Source organism: Cinclus cinclus, chromosome 6 (assembly GCF_963662255.1).
Source record: "Cinclus cinclus chromosome 6, bCinCin1.1, whole genome shotgun sequence".
Taxonomy (NCBI): domain Eukaryota; kingdom Metazoa; phylum Chordata; class Aves; order Passeriformes; family Cinclidae; genus Cinclus; species Cinclus cinclus.
Genome location: NC_085051.1, coordinates 22,124,065 through 22,141,920, shown reverse-complemented (window position 1 = coordinate 22,141,920; position 17,856 = coordinate 22,124,065). Strand labels below are relative to the sequence as shown.

Below are 17,856 nucleotides of genomic sequence, written 5' to 3'. Positions count from 1 at the left end.
TTTGATTTTAAAGTATCAGCACTGTAAAATTATCAAATATCCTGAGTTGGAAGGGAGCCACAAAAAAATCATCCTGGCCTTGCACAAGACGGCCCCAAAAATCACACCATGTGCTTCTTGAGAATGTTGGCCAAACACTTCCCGAACTCTGTCAGGCTTGGTGCCATGATTACTTCCCTGGGGAGATCGTTCTAGCGCCCAAACATCCTCTGGGTGAAGAACTTTTTCCTAATATCCAACCCAAACCTCCCCTGACTCAGCCTCATGCTGTTCCCTTGGTTCCTGTCACTGGTTCCTACAGAGATCAGTGCCTGCCCCTCCACTTCCCCTTGTGAGGAAGCTGCTGTAGACCACCATGAGGTCTCCTGTCAGTCTCCTCCAGGATGAGCAAACCAAGTCACTTCAACTGTTCTTTGTAAGGCTTGTCCTCCTCCAGGCCCTTCACAATCTTCATAGTCATCCTCTGGACACTTTTAAATAACTTTACATCTTTCTTATACTGTGGCACTCAAAACTGCACACGAAATATTCAAGTTGAGGCCACACCAGTGCAGAGCAGAGCAAGAGTCACCTACCTCAACTGGCCAGAGGTGCTGTGCCTAAAGCACCCCAGATGTGGGGTAGATGACAGGCAGGAAAACAGATTAATAGAAGCACTGGTTTTGGTATGTAAAAGGACAGTAATTTTCACTGTTAGTACTCACAGTAAAGGACAATCAGAAGCTTGAATGTACCCGCAAACATTTTTCATTATAAAAACCTAACACATTAAAACTTGAGAGTAGTTTCCATTTTATTTGTTTTACAAAGTCAAAAACATACAGATTTTTTAGTCCAATGCTTTCACAACAGATCCAGAGCAAACCAAAACATGTGCTCTTAGAGAACTAATACCACCAACTTCACCATCCCTGTTCCAAAAAATTAAGAAAACTATGGGACAGGATCTGCATCTCAGATTTGATCAGCACCATTGCATCGGTATTCAGGTTTTTTCAATGTACAGAAATGTTAGCCCGAAATCATGTCTCAGTGCAACACATCTTACTTCAAAATCAGAGCTTGAAATTATTCTTCAAAGGACAGAAAAAACACCTCCCCTCTTCAACCATAGGAAGTCACCACAGAAAACAGTGTTAGTTGGTTGCAATTTCATTTGCCTTGCAATTTTAAATGTTATGTTTATAAAAAGGAATGTTAGAGACCAACATCTTTAATAAAGAGTAGGTAAATACAGACAACAGCAGTGCAGACTTCTCATGTATTCTGATCCCTGTGTCCAGGAGTTAGGAAACTTGAGCGTCACAGGAGCATTCCGCTTTGGAACAGAACCGTGAAACAAATCAGTTAATTTTAATTCAATTAAATTGAAACTGTTCTACTCTTTATGACAATTTCCTGGTTCTCCTTTTTAAAGCTGTCTAAATATTCAGGATTCACATTTCAAAGGACATCACCAGAAAGACAGACTGATACATAACTTCAAAAAGAAATTAACCACCATTGCTAACAAGGAGAGTAACTCATTTCAAGCTCTGCATTTAAAGTACCAATAATCTTTTACATAGCAACCAGCATATAACATGTAACTTGTGACATATATCTACATTGTGTTATCACCACTTATTACAAAGAGCAGGCACTGAACTTTTAAAAATGTTGTTACAAATCATGAAGATTACATATTGCTGAAAAGTTAGAATCCATATTCAAGACCCAAGATTTCAAATGATTTCTGCAATGTTACTTTATGTATATATTTATAGATGAGCTATTACACTTATTTTGGTTTTTGGCCATTTCCCCCAAGTTCATAACCAAAAAAATCACACTGGACTATGTAAGCAGGGGAGTACTCATGAGCTGACTGATAGCACAGAATCCTTGCCATATCCAAAACCTGAGCTTTGAGGTCAATACTCTGGAAATGGTGCTAGGCTACCTTTTTAAATAAGTATGCTCCCTTTCTTCTCCTGCCCACCTGCCCAGGAATATATGAGAACTACTTTTTTTTCTGTCCTTCACCCATGAGCACAATAACAGATACAATGGACACTATATAACCAAGATGTTCCTTAACAGCATGATGTCTGATCAACTCCATGAAAGTATTTCATAAAGCACAATGCAATTTTAGTTCAAAGCACTTCCCCCCCTCATAATATCTATAAACAAATAAAGCCTATTTTTCAACCAATATTAGGAGTCAACAGTCTTGTTTCATCTATATCCTCAAAACAAGACTGTTCCCTTGTTAGAAAGCACACCTACAATTGGACATGGTTTTGAAACATTAGGTCTACTTGATGTTGCAGCATGGTATGGAACCTGCAGGAGTCCCAGGTTCCCAAGATCAAGTTGCTTCCCACTTACTTCTCCTTCATTTTTTTAAAATAACGAGCCCGTATTTGTTTGTTTGTTTTCATGATTAAGTTAATGGCAGTAGATGTAGGTAGAAGAGACATGACCCATCCCTAAAAAACAAAAACAAAACAACAAACCCAATTAAAAAGAGGGAGTGAGGTCTCAGCATTCTATAACCTGTACTAATCACTCTTTTTTCCATAATAAACACAAAGGACATTTCAGATCCTTACATTTTCCAAGGTGACTTACCATGAGTGCATGAGGTAGGTACCCATTGGTCCGGGACTGCAGGCCCACCGTGCCCAAGGCAGCTCTGACATATGTTTCAGGACTGGGTTTATCAAGGGTTGGCTTGCGGATTTTGGACATTTTTGTTGCCACATAATATGGTAGAACACTCTGCACACAAGAAAATTCAAGTTAAGCAGGGAATGCTTTCAAGATTAAGTTAGAGATTCATCAAGGATCTAAAGTAACTGGAAATGAGATAATTTGTCCACTGAATTCTAGCTTAAGCCAGCCTTATTTTCAGTTCTAAGATCACAATGGGATCTCAATGTAAGATAAAAAACTTTTTAATTGGATAAACCATGAGTCATATTTGGACATAGTTCAGTTGTCTCCTGACAGTCAACATCACCAGCTGGAGCCCTAGAAAAACCACTCTTGAAAGCGTAAGGTTGAAAAGCCATTCTTAAAATTTGCCTTGTAAGTACAAAACTTAATTTGTGTTGTTTAATAGAAAATGGTGTACTGTTGCTTCTCTGTAATAAACCCCCAATGTTTGCTTGGGAAGGAGGCACAGAACCAAAGACAGGAATTCTATAGTAAAAACTCCTCAGTTTGGCACCTGTGCGAAGGCAGGAGGAGGACAGAGAAAAGAACGTTCAGAGATTCAAAACACGGAGCTTGTAACTCCACAGCAGGGCTCAGAGGGCAGACATTATCAGTACCAGAGCGGAAGGACAGAAGGAAGGATCAAGAAACAGAGCACAGTCAATGAGCTTTTACAGCAATGTTTGAAAGTGAAACAGAACAGTGATGCCAGGTCTCAGAACTGCCTCTAGTGGAGAAGCAAGAGGAAGCAGCATAGGTGTATGTCGATGGAGGGATGCTGATAGCACAAAGGCATGTCCGTGGTAGGGCAACATAGACCTGGAGGATCCAAAACCTTACTTCACCTATCCCAATCTCATGCTGCTGGAGAAGGAAAGGGAAATGCACATACACTTGTACAGTAGGAAGCAATGCTCTTTCCTCATGGTTGTGGTTTTGGCAATGCTTTCAACATGTCCTCAACTTTTGTCTCTGAAAAAGTAATCAAAAAAGCCCTGATCTACAGCCCTTACACAGATATTGAATATACCATATCTCAAGATGCCTAGAGGGTTGGAACTTTATCACCACTTTGACAAGGAGCCTCCTAAGCCACTGTCAGTGGCTCTAGCAGTGGTTCAATACATCCATATCCACTACTGCCCATCTAGCAAATGCTCTCACTGCTGTACCTTTACAGAAAGTACCTGAGAAGTATATGTCCACATCTGCTACACTAATTCATCTTCAAATGAGAATACCATCTCAAAACCTTCTTCCTCATATTACTCCCTTAAGGAACAACCACACATGCCTAACCTCAGAAACATCTGTTGCTCTCAGCAACACGGCAAGGAAAGGACCCCTTCAGATCTCACTGAGTGTGTATCCATGCCATAGCTGTGCACATTTCAACAGAAAGTTTATCACTACAAACAGGAAACATTGGTATGTCTGCTCATTCCTTAACCTGAGAACATGAAAACTGTGCCCTTCTGTCTATAAATAGGACTTTCAATACTAGACTACATGAGTCCACTTTCAAATGGGAAGGAAACAAATGGAGACCTAAACTTTAGAAGTGAAAGCAGCTACCATTGCCCTTAAAGTCACCAAAAGCTACAAATGTTTGGATAAGAAAACTACTCATTCTGCTACCATAGCAGTATAAGTACCTCATTTCAGCTCCAGAGTATGAACCACATCTATTTTTCAGATTGTATTTCTAGGTTGAATCTCTAGTTTGATATTTTAAGAAGTTAAAATTTTAAGCTTCTTACCACAAAATTATATCTGCAACATCCCACCCAGAAAGGGACAATGCCAATAACTAACTGAAGCTTAAAAAGGGAGTAAAAGAAAGGGTCAAAGAACCAAGCAGTATTTCTAGACATATTAAAAGAGCAAAAATTTCATAAGAGTCTGCAGAAATCTTTCAAGGAGAGATATTTCCAAAAGTCTTGAGAAAAGTCATTGTCAGTCTTCCTCATTTCCTTCCTTTTGTCTCTTTTCCCCATGCAAAAACAAAGTTTAAACCAATGCTATTATTGTGCTGTTTGTGAAAAATTAAGCAGACCTGTCAGCCAGAAGTCTATATTTTTAATCCAAAGATGGCAACACTGCAACAAAAGCACTACCAAAACTAAACTTCCACAGATGGTATCCACTTGAGCAAGACACATAAACTTGAGACTGAGATGAAGAAACTGGGAGAGTCCCACCAGCACCTTGTTTCTGCTTTTCACACAGTGGTACTCTGCAGGTATTGCGTGGCAAAAGTTAACTGGTTTCAATGATGATGATCTAGCTGGAAGGGCAAGTCTGGAATTAAAAGTGTAATGATTCTGAAGGTCATAGAGATGTACTTAAAAAAAACTAAGAGGAATGCAATCTTCCTTAGGGATTGAAGGAGATAGGTCAGCTAGTCTTCACAGGAACGTACTTGTAATATTCATTAGTGGCTTATAGTGACTTAGGCTGAAACAAGAGGACAAGGACATGGACCCGCAACAAAATTAGCATAACAAAATGAAGCTGTGACAGCTATTGAGAATCAGACCCACATAACTCAATGGCAATTCACTGTCTACATTTAAGGGATAAAAAGCAGTGCTGTCAGGAATTCACCATCCTAAGCCAACAGCAGAATCACAAAAAGACAGTTTACCACAACCTATGAAGCTTTGTACAGGAAAACATCACTGTAGATACAGAAAGTTAGATTTAATTCTTCATTTGTCTATACTCCTAAAAACGTAAGACACCAAAACCCCTTTTCCTAGTTTTTCTATACCCAAAAGCTAGGAAATCTTTCCTATACTATGTACATTCATACTGTGCTTAATGCCTTTAGCCAAGCATGAGTTACTGGGTTATTACCTTTTCAGTCTCAACAGGAACTCCATAGTCATAAACAAACAGTTTGTACTCCTCCTTCATTCTCCTTTCAAAGACTGCTAAGAGTACCATTTAGACAAAATAGTCTAAATAGTGGGGAGGAGGAGAAAGCTGCACATAGAAACAACACATCTCAAAGATGTAACACTTCTTTCTCCTGCACGAATCTGTCCCTAAGCACCCTCACACTAAAGTAACTTATGGGCTGCTTTGCATAAGAAAACATCAGAAAACAGAGGTTATATGTGGTACCACAACACAGATTAAAAAAAAAATAAAATCACACCATCTTTATTGTCAGTGAAGCTGTGTGTTGAAGGGGCCCTGTGGCTCAGTTTGTAGACAGACTTCAGCAGGAAGGAAGTCCACCCAGAAGGCTTGATGTTATTGCTGTAGGAAAGGGCAATACTCTACCAGTTCCTTGAGTCTCATTTTGAGACTGTGATTGCAGACAGAGGGCCACACTGCATGTAGATAAAAATTACTGAAGAACAGATATCTGATAGTGGAGCTAAATCTGCCAGTAATACAATTTGAAAGACACTGAGGAGATAGAAGTAATCAAGAAGGGTAGAAGTGAAGAGAAAGCTGTAAGGAACTTGCCACGTGGTAAATATTGACCCATTTCAGGACAGTTTGAAGCTAAAGCCCTGTGAGAAGAGAAAGTAACAAGGAGACATGAGACACTGAAAATTACTCCAGCTAAATCCACTTGAAGAACTGAGCACACAAAACGGCCTTGTATGCTGAACCTGTACCTGTTCAGAATGCTGCCTTTTTATGCATTCTTCATTGCTGCACATTTGTTTAGCTGCACATCCCAAAGTTCTAGGGCACAAAATCAAGCAGGGAGAGAAGTCAAGCTTTTGGAGCTGTACTCCAAGTTATAATGTTACCAGGGTAAAACTAAAGTCAAGAAGTGAGAGTGCTTTCAGGGTCCACCTTCACTAGCTTCCTCTTCACTGCCAACAGATCCCAAAATATACAGCTCCCCTTGAGATATTTAATATAAAGTTTAAGTCTGGATTTACAGGAGGTTCCCATTAATGGGCTGGAGACTGCATGGGAATAGCTCACCCAACAACTGTCTTTTTTCTTAATGCAATCACTCTCAGAAATGTGACAGGACATTTTCTGCTGAGACATTCTTGTTTTACTAAATATATTTAAAAGGATAAAATAATCTAGCACATCAAAAAGGTAACATAGCCTTAATTCAGCAGTAACTTCCCTATAGTATTAGACAGTAATAAGAGTTGTGTTCTTTTGTATCATGATTACACATTTAAAGCAGGCAACTTTGTAATCCTTCATAAAGCCTTTGAAGTTCGAGCCTTTGAATGGCTTTGAGAACCACCTCACAGAACAGAGGAATGAGAGGCATGGACATAGCTAATCCTGTTAGTAAAATCCCTAACTGAACTTCAAAAAGAGATACCATTGTCTTCACAGTACAGGTAAGATCTCATATCACCTTTATTAAACTGATTCTTGCTCTGGAGAGGTTTAGTCAGCAATGGAAGGCTCACTGTTTGCAACCAAAGCTGGAAATTCCAGCTTTGGAAAAAACACTGAAGAGTATGTGAGAAGTGATATTAAAGCAAAATCCTATAAAACTGAGAAATTGGCTTGGTTTGTTTTTGTGCCACACCAAAAAGAATTAAAATCAAGGAAGATAAACAAATGGGGTGGGGGCAAGAAGAGGTATGAAGCAAGACTCCTTATCGATACAGAAAATTAAATCAATCAGTTTCACATGAAGGATCTTTGAGACTTTTGTTCATTCTTCAACTATGTTTAGATTAGCAATTGATTCACTGACACTGCAGGGACTCTACTATTCCAGTCATTCAAACTGTTACCCATGGAATGCCTGTACAAATGCATTACACAAGTGTCTTCCAGTGAATGAATAAAGATGTCCTCTGCAGCATTGTGCACAGTTTTATGGACTATTTTATCCATAAAAGTTCAATTAGCACCATCAGCTAAAACCACAAAAAAACAAACCATGTCTTTTGTTGCTTCAAGACCCATGGTCTCAGAGTAATTTAAGAAAGCTGCTAATGGGATCAAAGGAAATCCTTATCCTTAATCTGTGTCACACATTCATGAATAAGAATATGCTGATTCCTTTTTGCTGCCAAGACAGCAATGTTGCTGTGGCAACCACACTTAGATGAAACAAACTACTCACCTGCACAATGATGCCCTTGCTCTTGTATTCTGCATGGAGGCCTTGGGAGAAGTAATCCACAAAAGCCTGGAGAGAGAAGAGGAGAAACATGCATCATGCTACATGTTACAATGGAAACTCTAGTTTAACAGTATTGTGTAAGAGTATTTGAATTACTATTTGGAGTCCCTGTTTTCAAAGTGAAAACCCTAGGTTTTCAATGAAGTTTTGCATACAAGAGCAATGCCATTCAAATAGAAACTCCATGCTGATGAAGTATTTTTACAGAAGCAAGGCTCAATCTAAACAAACCAGTTTTTAATTTAGTTTACAAATGAACTAAATTTGTTAAATAAAGCCTAGTTAAAAGAGGAAAAAACAGCTTAATGTCCACATTGTTCACTACCTATGCCATCTTCTTAGATATTTTTAAGAGTGATTTAATTGGGTTCCTCTTGTACATGGTTTTTAGAACACAGTGTTTAAACACTTAGTCTTCTGCCTTTACACTTCTAAAAAATGCCACCCTGTGGTGACACTTCTTCCTAATCCTCAAGTCCACCTCCACAGATTCTCTTCCAAACTTTTGGAAGTTTTAGAAATTGCAAGACTGGAAGTTCAAAGAAAGAAGTTAAACAGCTTAAAGGTGGATGTTAGCACCTGCCTTCAAGATGCTCTCAAAGCTGATACAACTGCCTCCTTAACCCTGCCAGGAAATATTGTCCTAAGAATCAAAGGCCACTCAGCAGTTCAAACCAGTGCAGGTTCCCACTTTCCAAATTCTTCTAAATGACCTTCCTACCTTACTCTGCTGTCCACTAAGACAAAATACCAGGTTCTGCTATGATTTCTTGTTTTAGTGGAGTGATACAAGCAAGTAGGATGAATGGAGTACCTTCAACTGAATGAATGAATCAAACCATCCCATCCATGCTTAAAGATAAAATAAATACTAAGCATTTAAAAAGCAGTTGCTTCACACCAAATTCAAACCAAGCAGCAAAGCTCTAGTACTGCACCTCCTTTACAGTCTTCCTTTGGTCACCATGTCCCCAGTGGCTTAACACAAGCCCTGAAAAGAGCACTTAAAATTTGCAGTGGCCAATGTTTTTCATATCAAGGCCATCCTACTGAATTCAGCCTATAAAAGAAGCAACAGAAACACTCCCACACTACTGGACTCTTTCTACAGACACTCTTCTTGAGAATACTTGGAATATCTGAAACAAAAGTGGGTTTTACTGTGTAGCAGGTAGGTCCTATTACTCCTCTTCTTCAAGCTGCATGTGTAAGGTAGCAGGAGATTCCTTAAACTATAAAAAGCTTATCTGCTGTTCAGCTGCTCTATCTTTCTCCCCCTCCCCTGAATATAAGTTTGTAACAAAATTCAGTACTCAACATGAATAAGACTGAGTCTGGCCTAGCAGCAATTATTCAAGTGAATCCTCTGACCACCCTCTTGCAACATAAAGATGAAGGTACCTGCATGGACATGCCAAATAGTTTGATGCAGTATCTGAACACAGCAGGCAGGTGCATGTGTAGTAACTGCACAGAGTATACTGATAAACAAAAAGAACTATATTATGTTAATGGAAGTGCCTTCATAATTCAAATTTCTAACTATTCCTAAATTTTGTCCATTAGGACAAAAGTCCTGATGTTAGCTACTGGTCCAGATATGGAGATGAAGTATAAAGGACTGCCTTCTCTACTGGTTGCAAAGAGCTTGCTATAAAAGAAAATGTTCATTTTATATGAGAAGAGAAAGCAACTTCCAGTATACAAATAAGCTTTGGAGTTTTTCCTGTTGAAAAATTTATTTCAATGTAAGTTGGGTTTTCTACCTCCACAAGCTCAAGCCCCCAGCAACCTTGAACCTGAAGTCTTAAGAATGCTCTCTAAGTAAACATACCCTGAATAAGCAGATAAGCATTGCATATTAGAAAATTTCTTCTCCTTGGATATCCAAATATCTAATCCAAACAGTAAAGGCATGGGGGTGAGGTGGGAAATGATATAATCTTATTTCACTTCTCATTAGCATTAATGCAGGTAGGTGAACCTGTCAAAATATAGCACTATGATTCCTTTAAAAGAGTCTCATTTCAATGTAAACTAGGGAACTCTCCACAGGAAGGTTAAATAGTTAGACCGCATTTGTTCCTGATAATTAGTCAAAGTCATTGACTTACATCTGAAGGGTATTATGCTTTAAACTCCCTTTGAATAGATGAGGGGGGAAAAAAAAAAAAAACCTCGAAACTGCAGATACAGTCTTTCTATAGCTACATTAGGGGAGTCACTTTCATGCTTACTAATCTTGCAGTAGGAGAAGATGGGCAGTGCTGAGAATAGGCAGGTTATTCAACCTGTAACCTAGCTTTTTAAGGGGAGAAGAAGAAGTATTTCAGATTTCCATTGGAAAAAAAGAAAGACTAATCAAAGCAGTGTAAGGTACATCATCACTAAAATCAGAAGCTCAATTGATTTCATAAAGCTGAAGCACTGCCACAACAAAAGTGATCACTTGTATTAAAACAAAGAACTGTCCTCTCAGGAAACAGCTATTTCAAGGGGAAATTTTATCAGCTAAAGCTACTTCAGGCCTCTAAACTTAAATATCCCCTCTTTTAGTATGAATAAAATAGTGTGCATCAGCTCCCTTCTGGGAATATGAAGATGTTACTGAGAGTCTAGAGGAAATGTGAGTCTGTTCTGACATGAATGACACTACTGAAGGTTTCTTCATCCTGTCAAGGTTCTGCTTAGATTCTGAGATGCTTGAAATATTCAAGGTAATTACCAGGTATAGCTGAAAAAGCTGTAGTGCCATACTGCTTTAATTCCAGTGTAAATGTCTCTTGCATTCTGTTTTATCACATACGCCTCAGTTCCATGCTGGGTACCTCTATTCTGTCTTTATGGCATTCACTGGAGATATTTTAGGGCAACATTTCACAATCCCCTGAAAGTATCTTTGGGAAAAAAATCATAAGACCAGATGAAAAAAAGACAAAATTGTCCCAGTGACACGAAGAGAAACCAGAACTGATGAACTTCAGATGAAATGTAGATCATACAATCATCACAGAATTTAGAGGAAAGAAGTTTCAAAACCAAAATAAGAAATTGTGTTCAACTTAGTCAAGGTCCTTTCTCAACTTTACACTAAATTTGCTTGGTACACTGCTATCATTTTCCATGTAAAAATGGAATGCATGAAGAAATACATGAAATAGTTATTTGCATGCCAGTAAACCCTTGCATTCAGTTTTCTCTCAACCTTCCAGCTTCCACTATTGGAAAAATTCAAGACACAAACGCCATACTTTTAGTTCATGAAAGCACCACTAGATGGACACCAAAACATTTATCCTGTAAGGGTTGCCTTTTGTTTGACACTTGATTTCAGTGTAGAAAGGAACACTTACCTTGGTTGCAGAGTAAAGAGTCAGAAGTGGAGTTGGACACATCCCTGAAGCTGATGCGATATTCAGAATTATTCCTTTTGATCTGAAAGGAAACAAAGATACACTATCATGAAATAAAGGAAACATCTTTCATATTTCCAAAAATTACAGCAAGCCTAAAAAGTCCCTTTAGAATAAAACTGAGATTAAGATCTGTTTAAAAGCCCCAACCAAATCCTGAACTGAAATTCACTTGACACACGGTTAGAAGTATCCGAGCAGCTGGTATAAATCGGGAACAACTCCAAGGTCAATACAGCAAGAGAATCAAAGCTGTATTTACATACACATATACATACACACACAATGAGCTAAACTATGCAAAACCATTGAATCAAGCAGGCACAAGTTCAAGAGGAATTTCTAAATCTTGGGATAAGGTGGCAGAAATGTCAACACAGTTTTGCTGTATGATTTACACTTTGATAATTCCTTTCATCTTCTAAAGATTACTTCATAATGCATCTTCAAGATAGCAAGCATCTGAATCCACTGCTCAAATACAGATGTGTTTTAATAAATATGGAAGATATTCAGTGGATGAACACAGAAAATGGAAGTTGTCTTACAACTGTATTACAGTACCACTGAAGGTACTCATCAAAAGTATTTTGGTAAAAGTACCTGAAATTAGCGACCACCTGTTCTGTCAAGCTGTTCTAAAGCACCTGCAGGTAGAACAGGAAGGCTCCTGACCTCCCAGTACAGACTGATTTCAGCCACATCTATTTTTGAGACTAGTTCTACCTACAAAACCAGACATACTTAGTGCTAGGTAGAAAAAAAGAGTTAATTTTGAAAGCTTCATGCAAATTAGAGCAATTACTCTTTAGAAGGTGCTGCAAACAGTCCAACATAGTGAAAGACAAATCTGTACTTCTTACTCTGTTGGAAATTCAAGACAGTTTACCTCAATATAGCATAAGTATGCCATGCTCAGTGCAGTGAGAACACTCATGCAGGTAGACCTCACACAGCTCAACTCCTGCAGATTAACACAAGTTTCCATCCTATTTGTTTAACCAGGTATATCCCACACCACTGCTGCCACAATCATTTAAGTAACCATCTTAAAAACAAACAGTAATTTAAATCACTGTTAAAAAATAAAACAATATAAATGCTTTGGAAATCATGAGAATAGACTCAAACCAGCATGCCTTGTGCTTGATACAAGTGTGAATTACATCTGTGACTGATTTGTCTCGAGGAATGAGATGGCAAATGTGACAAAAAGAATAATTTCAGTCATTCAGGATTTCAAGCATCCTTGCCAAAGTTCGTTGTGTTTTTCAGGATGCCCCTGGAAGGCTTGGTTGGTGAAATAAAGTATAACATGGATCAAAATACCTAGCATAGAAAGCATAAAATCACAAATTAATCAGGAATTTTCAAGACAGCAAAAAGTTAACAGTGGATGCTAGAAGAAGTTTTTCATATCAAGACAGGTGGTAACTGTGATATTTATTCCTGAGTTCAAATGGAGATTAGCAGTAAAATGAGTATTTATACATTTTTAAAGAGATTATCAGATTGGAGAATACTATAAGGAACTTTTTTAAAAGCTCAGGCTGCTATGTGAACAGACTACAGAATGGCAGATGAAAAATCAATATTAAGAGAGCATCAATAACCAACAGTGCATACTAAAGAAAACATTGTGAATCATCACAAACCTTGCAGGACTCTAAATCAACTGTCCCCTCCATGAAAAACCTGGACATGGGAGTTCTTTGTGCAGCAGTCACCAAAACCAGCCAAACAACAGGAAGCTGGGAATGGCAGGGACAGATCCTCCACCAATACCAAAATCTTGTTTTACAGTCTACAAATCATCTTTATCCCTCCAAATACAGAACAGAAATATTAAGAAACCAATGATTTAAGAAAGAGGAAGAGAAGAAAGAAATCCACCCTGATAATCAATTTAAGAGTCTATTAAAAGCAGCCACGGTAAGAGTACACAAACTAACAAATGAAAAAATATCAAGATCTTGATTTATCCTCTCAGAATGCAAAAGAAAGATGACATTTATTTAAATGAAAGACTGAAATTCAGATCTGATAAAAGAAAGTGCTCTTCTCATATTCGGACTGGGGAGTACTTGCCACAAAACCTAACTGAGGACAAAAGCTTAACAGGATTCAAAGAAGGATAAGGATTGATATGGACAAACACGAGTCTCACGCTTTTAAAACAAACTGAAGCTTTAGAAGAGAGGCTGACATTCAGGCTGCAAGCACAGGTCTCGCAGCGTCTGGCTGCACCGCAACTTTCTAGCAGAAGTCGTGACCACCACCTAGATGGAGTGAATTAATGGTTTGACCCACTAAAGAAAACCCTCATGGAAACACAAAACACTAAGAGCAGCCCCTTGCAGAAGCTCTGTGTATTGGTCTCTTTGAAGCAGTCAGTGCCACTGGGGATTCTGTGGTTTGTATTTTTGCATTTTAAAGAAAACAGTCCTAGTCTTAAAAGCTCATAACTTAAAACCCTCAGATAAAATGAAATTGAGAAGCATGTAAGTAGGGGGAACTCCAATTACTCCAATTACAATTCTGCATCTTAGAGGAACTGCAGAATGTCTGTTTTTTGGGAGGGATCTGATTAATTACTCAAACATCAATGTGATAAAAAGAAATTTTGGCTCCTTCTATTTTGACTGTGCTGTTAATGGGAAAAAAAAAAAAAAAACAAACAACAAAACAAAACCAAACAAAAAGAGTTGGTTAAGATGAAGACAGCCAGGCCCACACCCTCGCACCTCCCCATGATTCTACCTTAAGTGGTCCAGCACCAGGAAGGCTATATTTAGCCATCTCCCTGTTGCTGTGGCAACCAGCGCCTGCTCCAGCTGCATGCCAAGTGGAAAGAGCAAGCTTCTTCTGTAATGTAATTATGCACTTGCTACTTTCCTGGCAATAAATACAATAGTTTGGTATTTGTCTAGCAACAGCCAAATGCTTTTTGGTGGTGATGGGTTTTTTTTGTTCCCAAAGATACCAAGCCTTGATTTTCAGTTCTATGAGTTTCCCATCTCATACAGTAGCCTGAGTATTTATACAGGAACTGCTCATATAAGTGTAATAGGAAGCTTCAGATAATAAATTGTCACTTTAAGTGCTCAGAGCACAGGAGAGAAGTCACAGAAGATAATCTAAACACCATTACCAGAAGTGGCATTCATCTAATGCTGTTGTGTTTATTATAAATAAAAAGTAAAAGGCACACCAAAATGTAGCTTTGTTTTCTCTTATCAGACCTGGATGCAAAGCATGCAAAGTATGTTCTATTTTTGTGTTTATCTTGCAATATATCGTCATAAAACCAACATTCAAATACGCAAAAATATGCACCAGAGCAAGCTGCAAGATGCTCTAACACGCTACGTCACATCTATCTACTCAACATGCTCTCCACCTTGAACAAGTGAAGAATGACAATGAGATTCTTAGTCTAGCCTTATTAGAGCCTGGAGTCCTTTTTCCAGCCTGTGGTCCCATGTGAGAAATATATGGCTGACCTGAAGAGCAGCAGAGTCCAGCTCCAATTCATTCATGCCCTTGCATTTGCTGGACATCCATGTCCTTCTCTGGTTACAGACTCCTAGTGGTATTAATGGCCTGTGAGCTATGACTGTGCAGGAGTTTGCAGCTGCAGGCATTGCTTCTGTGCACTGCAAATCCAACCAACTTCACAAAAATCAAACAGAAAATGGAAACTTTTTCAAATATTTTCCCTGAGATGGAAACCAAGGCTGTAATCCAAATGGAGCAGTCTTTTAAAGTGGTTCCTTATAGTCAGGAAAAAGTTCAAGATGCATATTTAATTTTTTTAAACCACTATTAACCTTTTCTTTCCAGGCTTCTTGAGCATTTATCCTCAGAATCCCTGAGGCAGTCATGCAGCTAGAGAAGTAAAGAGGACAGACTACGCGTGCTCAAGGGCAGTCACAATCAGAAGTCAGCAGGATCCTGGTTTGCTACCTTTCATTCAAATCATCTTACCCATGTGGATGTGTAACAGAAAAACCTATACAGGATATTATATAAGTAGAGTATACACCATTCTATCCTGAGAAGCTGAAGGCATAACTGCCAAATGGATAGCTACAATATTTCTTTAAACAAATAAGAAACTGAGGCAAGAAACTGTTAAGAGTTTTTAAGTTCCAAAACCTAATAATGAAACAACATTAAATCCCCTCAAAAGCATAAAGGTTTTGGTCATGTTAGTACTTTCAGAGGACAGTGGTTTCACAAAAAACAAGTCCCTTTACCTATCAATAACAGTAAAAGGACAAGGAGCAGCTTCTGACCTACAAGCCCTGAGCATGTATCACCCTTGTACTATAATCCTCACCCTCTACTCCAGCTTCATTGGGAAATACTACACTCCTGCCTCAGAGCTCAGTCTTGACTCTTTATTTCTAATTCAAATCTCTTTACATGAAATAAACTTATTCATATCTCCTGATGGGCTAAGTTAAAATCTTAGCTCACCACCACCCTGATGTGCTAGACACTGACTCCCATACTGACCATTAGCTCTGACAGTTTGCACCCAGGAAGAAACTTTGTTTTAAAAATGAAACATATGTGCATCTGTGCAACACTTGAATAACTGAATTCTGGCCTGCAATGAGGACTCAGACAGTGGGATGACACAAAATAAACCCTTTTCCCCCCCGCTTCATCTTTGCTAGATTTGGAGGCTTGCCCCATATACGGGCTCCTCCTGCCATATTCATTGCGTGGTTCTACAGAGTTTTCTGCAGTATTGCAAACACAGCTCAAGCCTGATCCAGGGCAACCCTCAGCAAGGCAGGGTTAGTACACCAAGAGAAATGGCAAACAGCCAGCAGAGCCAACGGTCAGCTAGAAAACAGCCTGGGGGACTAAATGGAAATCGTGAACCTTTTGGTTTCACCTGGGAGCTAGCTGGGAAGTCAGTACATGTCTTCCCTGTCTACAATGGTGTGTTATTCTAAAGAGCTGGTCTCCAATTCTACTTTTCCAAATGATCACAGCCTTTCCTCAATATACCTCCTACTGTATAATGAGAACATATTCTTTGCATCCATTTTACTTACAATGACTTGGAGAAATAGCCTTAAGAAGGTTATTCCCAGGAACTGTAACCACCCCCTCAGAATAGCAGGTTGTTGAGTTAGTGCTGATGAGTCAGACGGGCTTTTAAATTCTGTTCTAAAAGGAATCACCACAACAGTGGAGAAGGGAGAGGAAAAATAAAAAGGGAATCGAGTGGAAAAGGCTTCCACCGTCTGATGATTCATGCACCATCAGCGTGACTCACCCAGCATTACTCTGCCATTAAAACATGGAGACTAGGCTGATTAGTCACAGTAATGAATTTTTCAAGAAAGGATTCTCCCCTATAAATAATGATGACTTTGTCTGGATAGTGTTAGTGTGACTCACCTTTCCAGCATGCCGGGCAGCACCAATCGTGTCATCTGCAAAAGGAAAACATTCGTGATGGCTGAGAATGCAGACAGCAGACAGCCAGAGACCCAGGGAAGCCTCCCTTCCTCCCAGGAGCAGCTGCCACCCCCTCCACCCCAAGCACGGCTTGGGGAAGCAGAGACCATACTTTGCGTAGGCAGTTTATTTTTATTCTACCTGGATAACTTGGCTCTGTCAAGCAGTGTGTGCACTGAATCTGGTGAACCCATCTAGCTAGTAGCACAAGAGTAAATAAAACAAATGTCTTCACCACTCTGCAGCATCCATGGCCTCTAAAGAACATTAAAACACCAGAGTACTACAGCACATGTACCATCTTTCTCTCTCTGCAAAAAACACCTGTCTTCCTCAAGACTGTCTAAATTTACTGCCTTTGCCAAGATTCAAAACATTATCCAATACATTTTAGCTAGGCTACTGAACTGCTGAGTTTAAGACAAGAATAAATTACAGAGCAGCAAGAGCACTGACAGAACTAGTGAATGTAAGTTTCTTACATTATTACCTACAGAAAATACTTCAGACTCAAAAATATTTTTTGCAGCTTACACAGGTGTTTTCACACTGAAAAAAAACTACACCCCCAGGAGGAAAGTTGCCTGGCAAACCTCCTCACTGCTCTAGAAACTCCTGACTTTATTATGACTCTGGGCAATCTATCTACAAGCTGGATGAAGGATTTTCCAGAGCAGTAATCCTAAAACAAGATTCCCAGTGGCAGACAGAGCATCTTTGACAAAGAAAACAAATTAAGCATTGATCCAAACTTGGACAAAATTTAAATTAGTGTAAAATACTTAATTTTCCCACTACTAATTACTATCATCCTAAAATACAATTTAAATCCAAAACTTCTGCCTTCCTGAAATAGTAACAAAATTCTGCTTGTGCCAAATTCTGCCCTGCCCCAACTAACCCTATGAATAACTGTGACTGACAGGAAGGACAGATCACACAGGAAATATAAACTGCTATCACTTTTGACACCTGAAAGGTGTTCCAACAAAGTTTTTGAGAAGACAGTGGGGTGGGTAATAAAATACTAAAACCAGCACACACCAAAACATAATGATACTCCCACTGATCCCAAATTACCTTGATAGCTTAAAATAAAACATTGAATATTTAAATAGTATGGGA

The 17,856-nt window shown here is 38.9% G+C and overlaps 1 protein-coding gene across 1 annotated transcript in view; it reads right to left on the bottom strand.

The window, feature by feature from the left end:
* Positions 1-807: 807 nt before the first annotated feature.
* The window catches only part of HSD17B12 (hydroxysteroid 17-beta dehydrogenase 12), an 80,974-nt gene continuing 63,925 nt past the window's right edge, over positions 808-17,856 (bottom strand). Inside the window, 5 exon segments of the mRNA XM_062494562.1 lie at positions 808-2,474; positions 2,617-2,766; positions 7,778-7,843; positions 11,191-11,272; positions 16,672-16,706. Of these exon segments, the coding sequence (XP_062350546.1) occupies positions 2,370-2,474; positions 2,617-2,766; positions 7,778-7,843; positions 11,191-11,272; positions 16,672-16,706 (438 nt within the window). The 3' untranslated portion in view covers positions 808-2,369.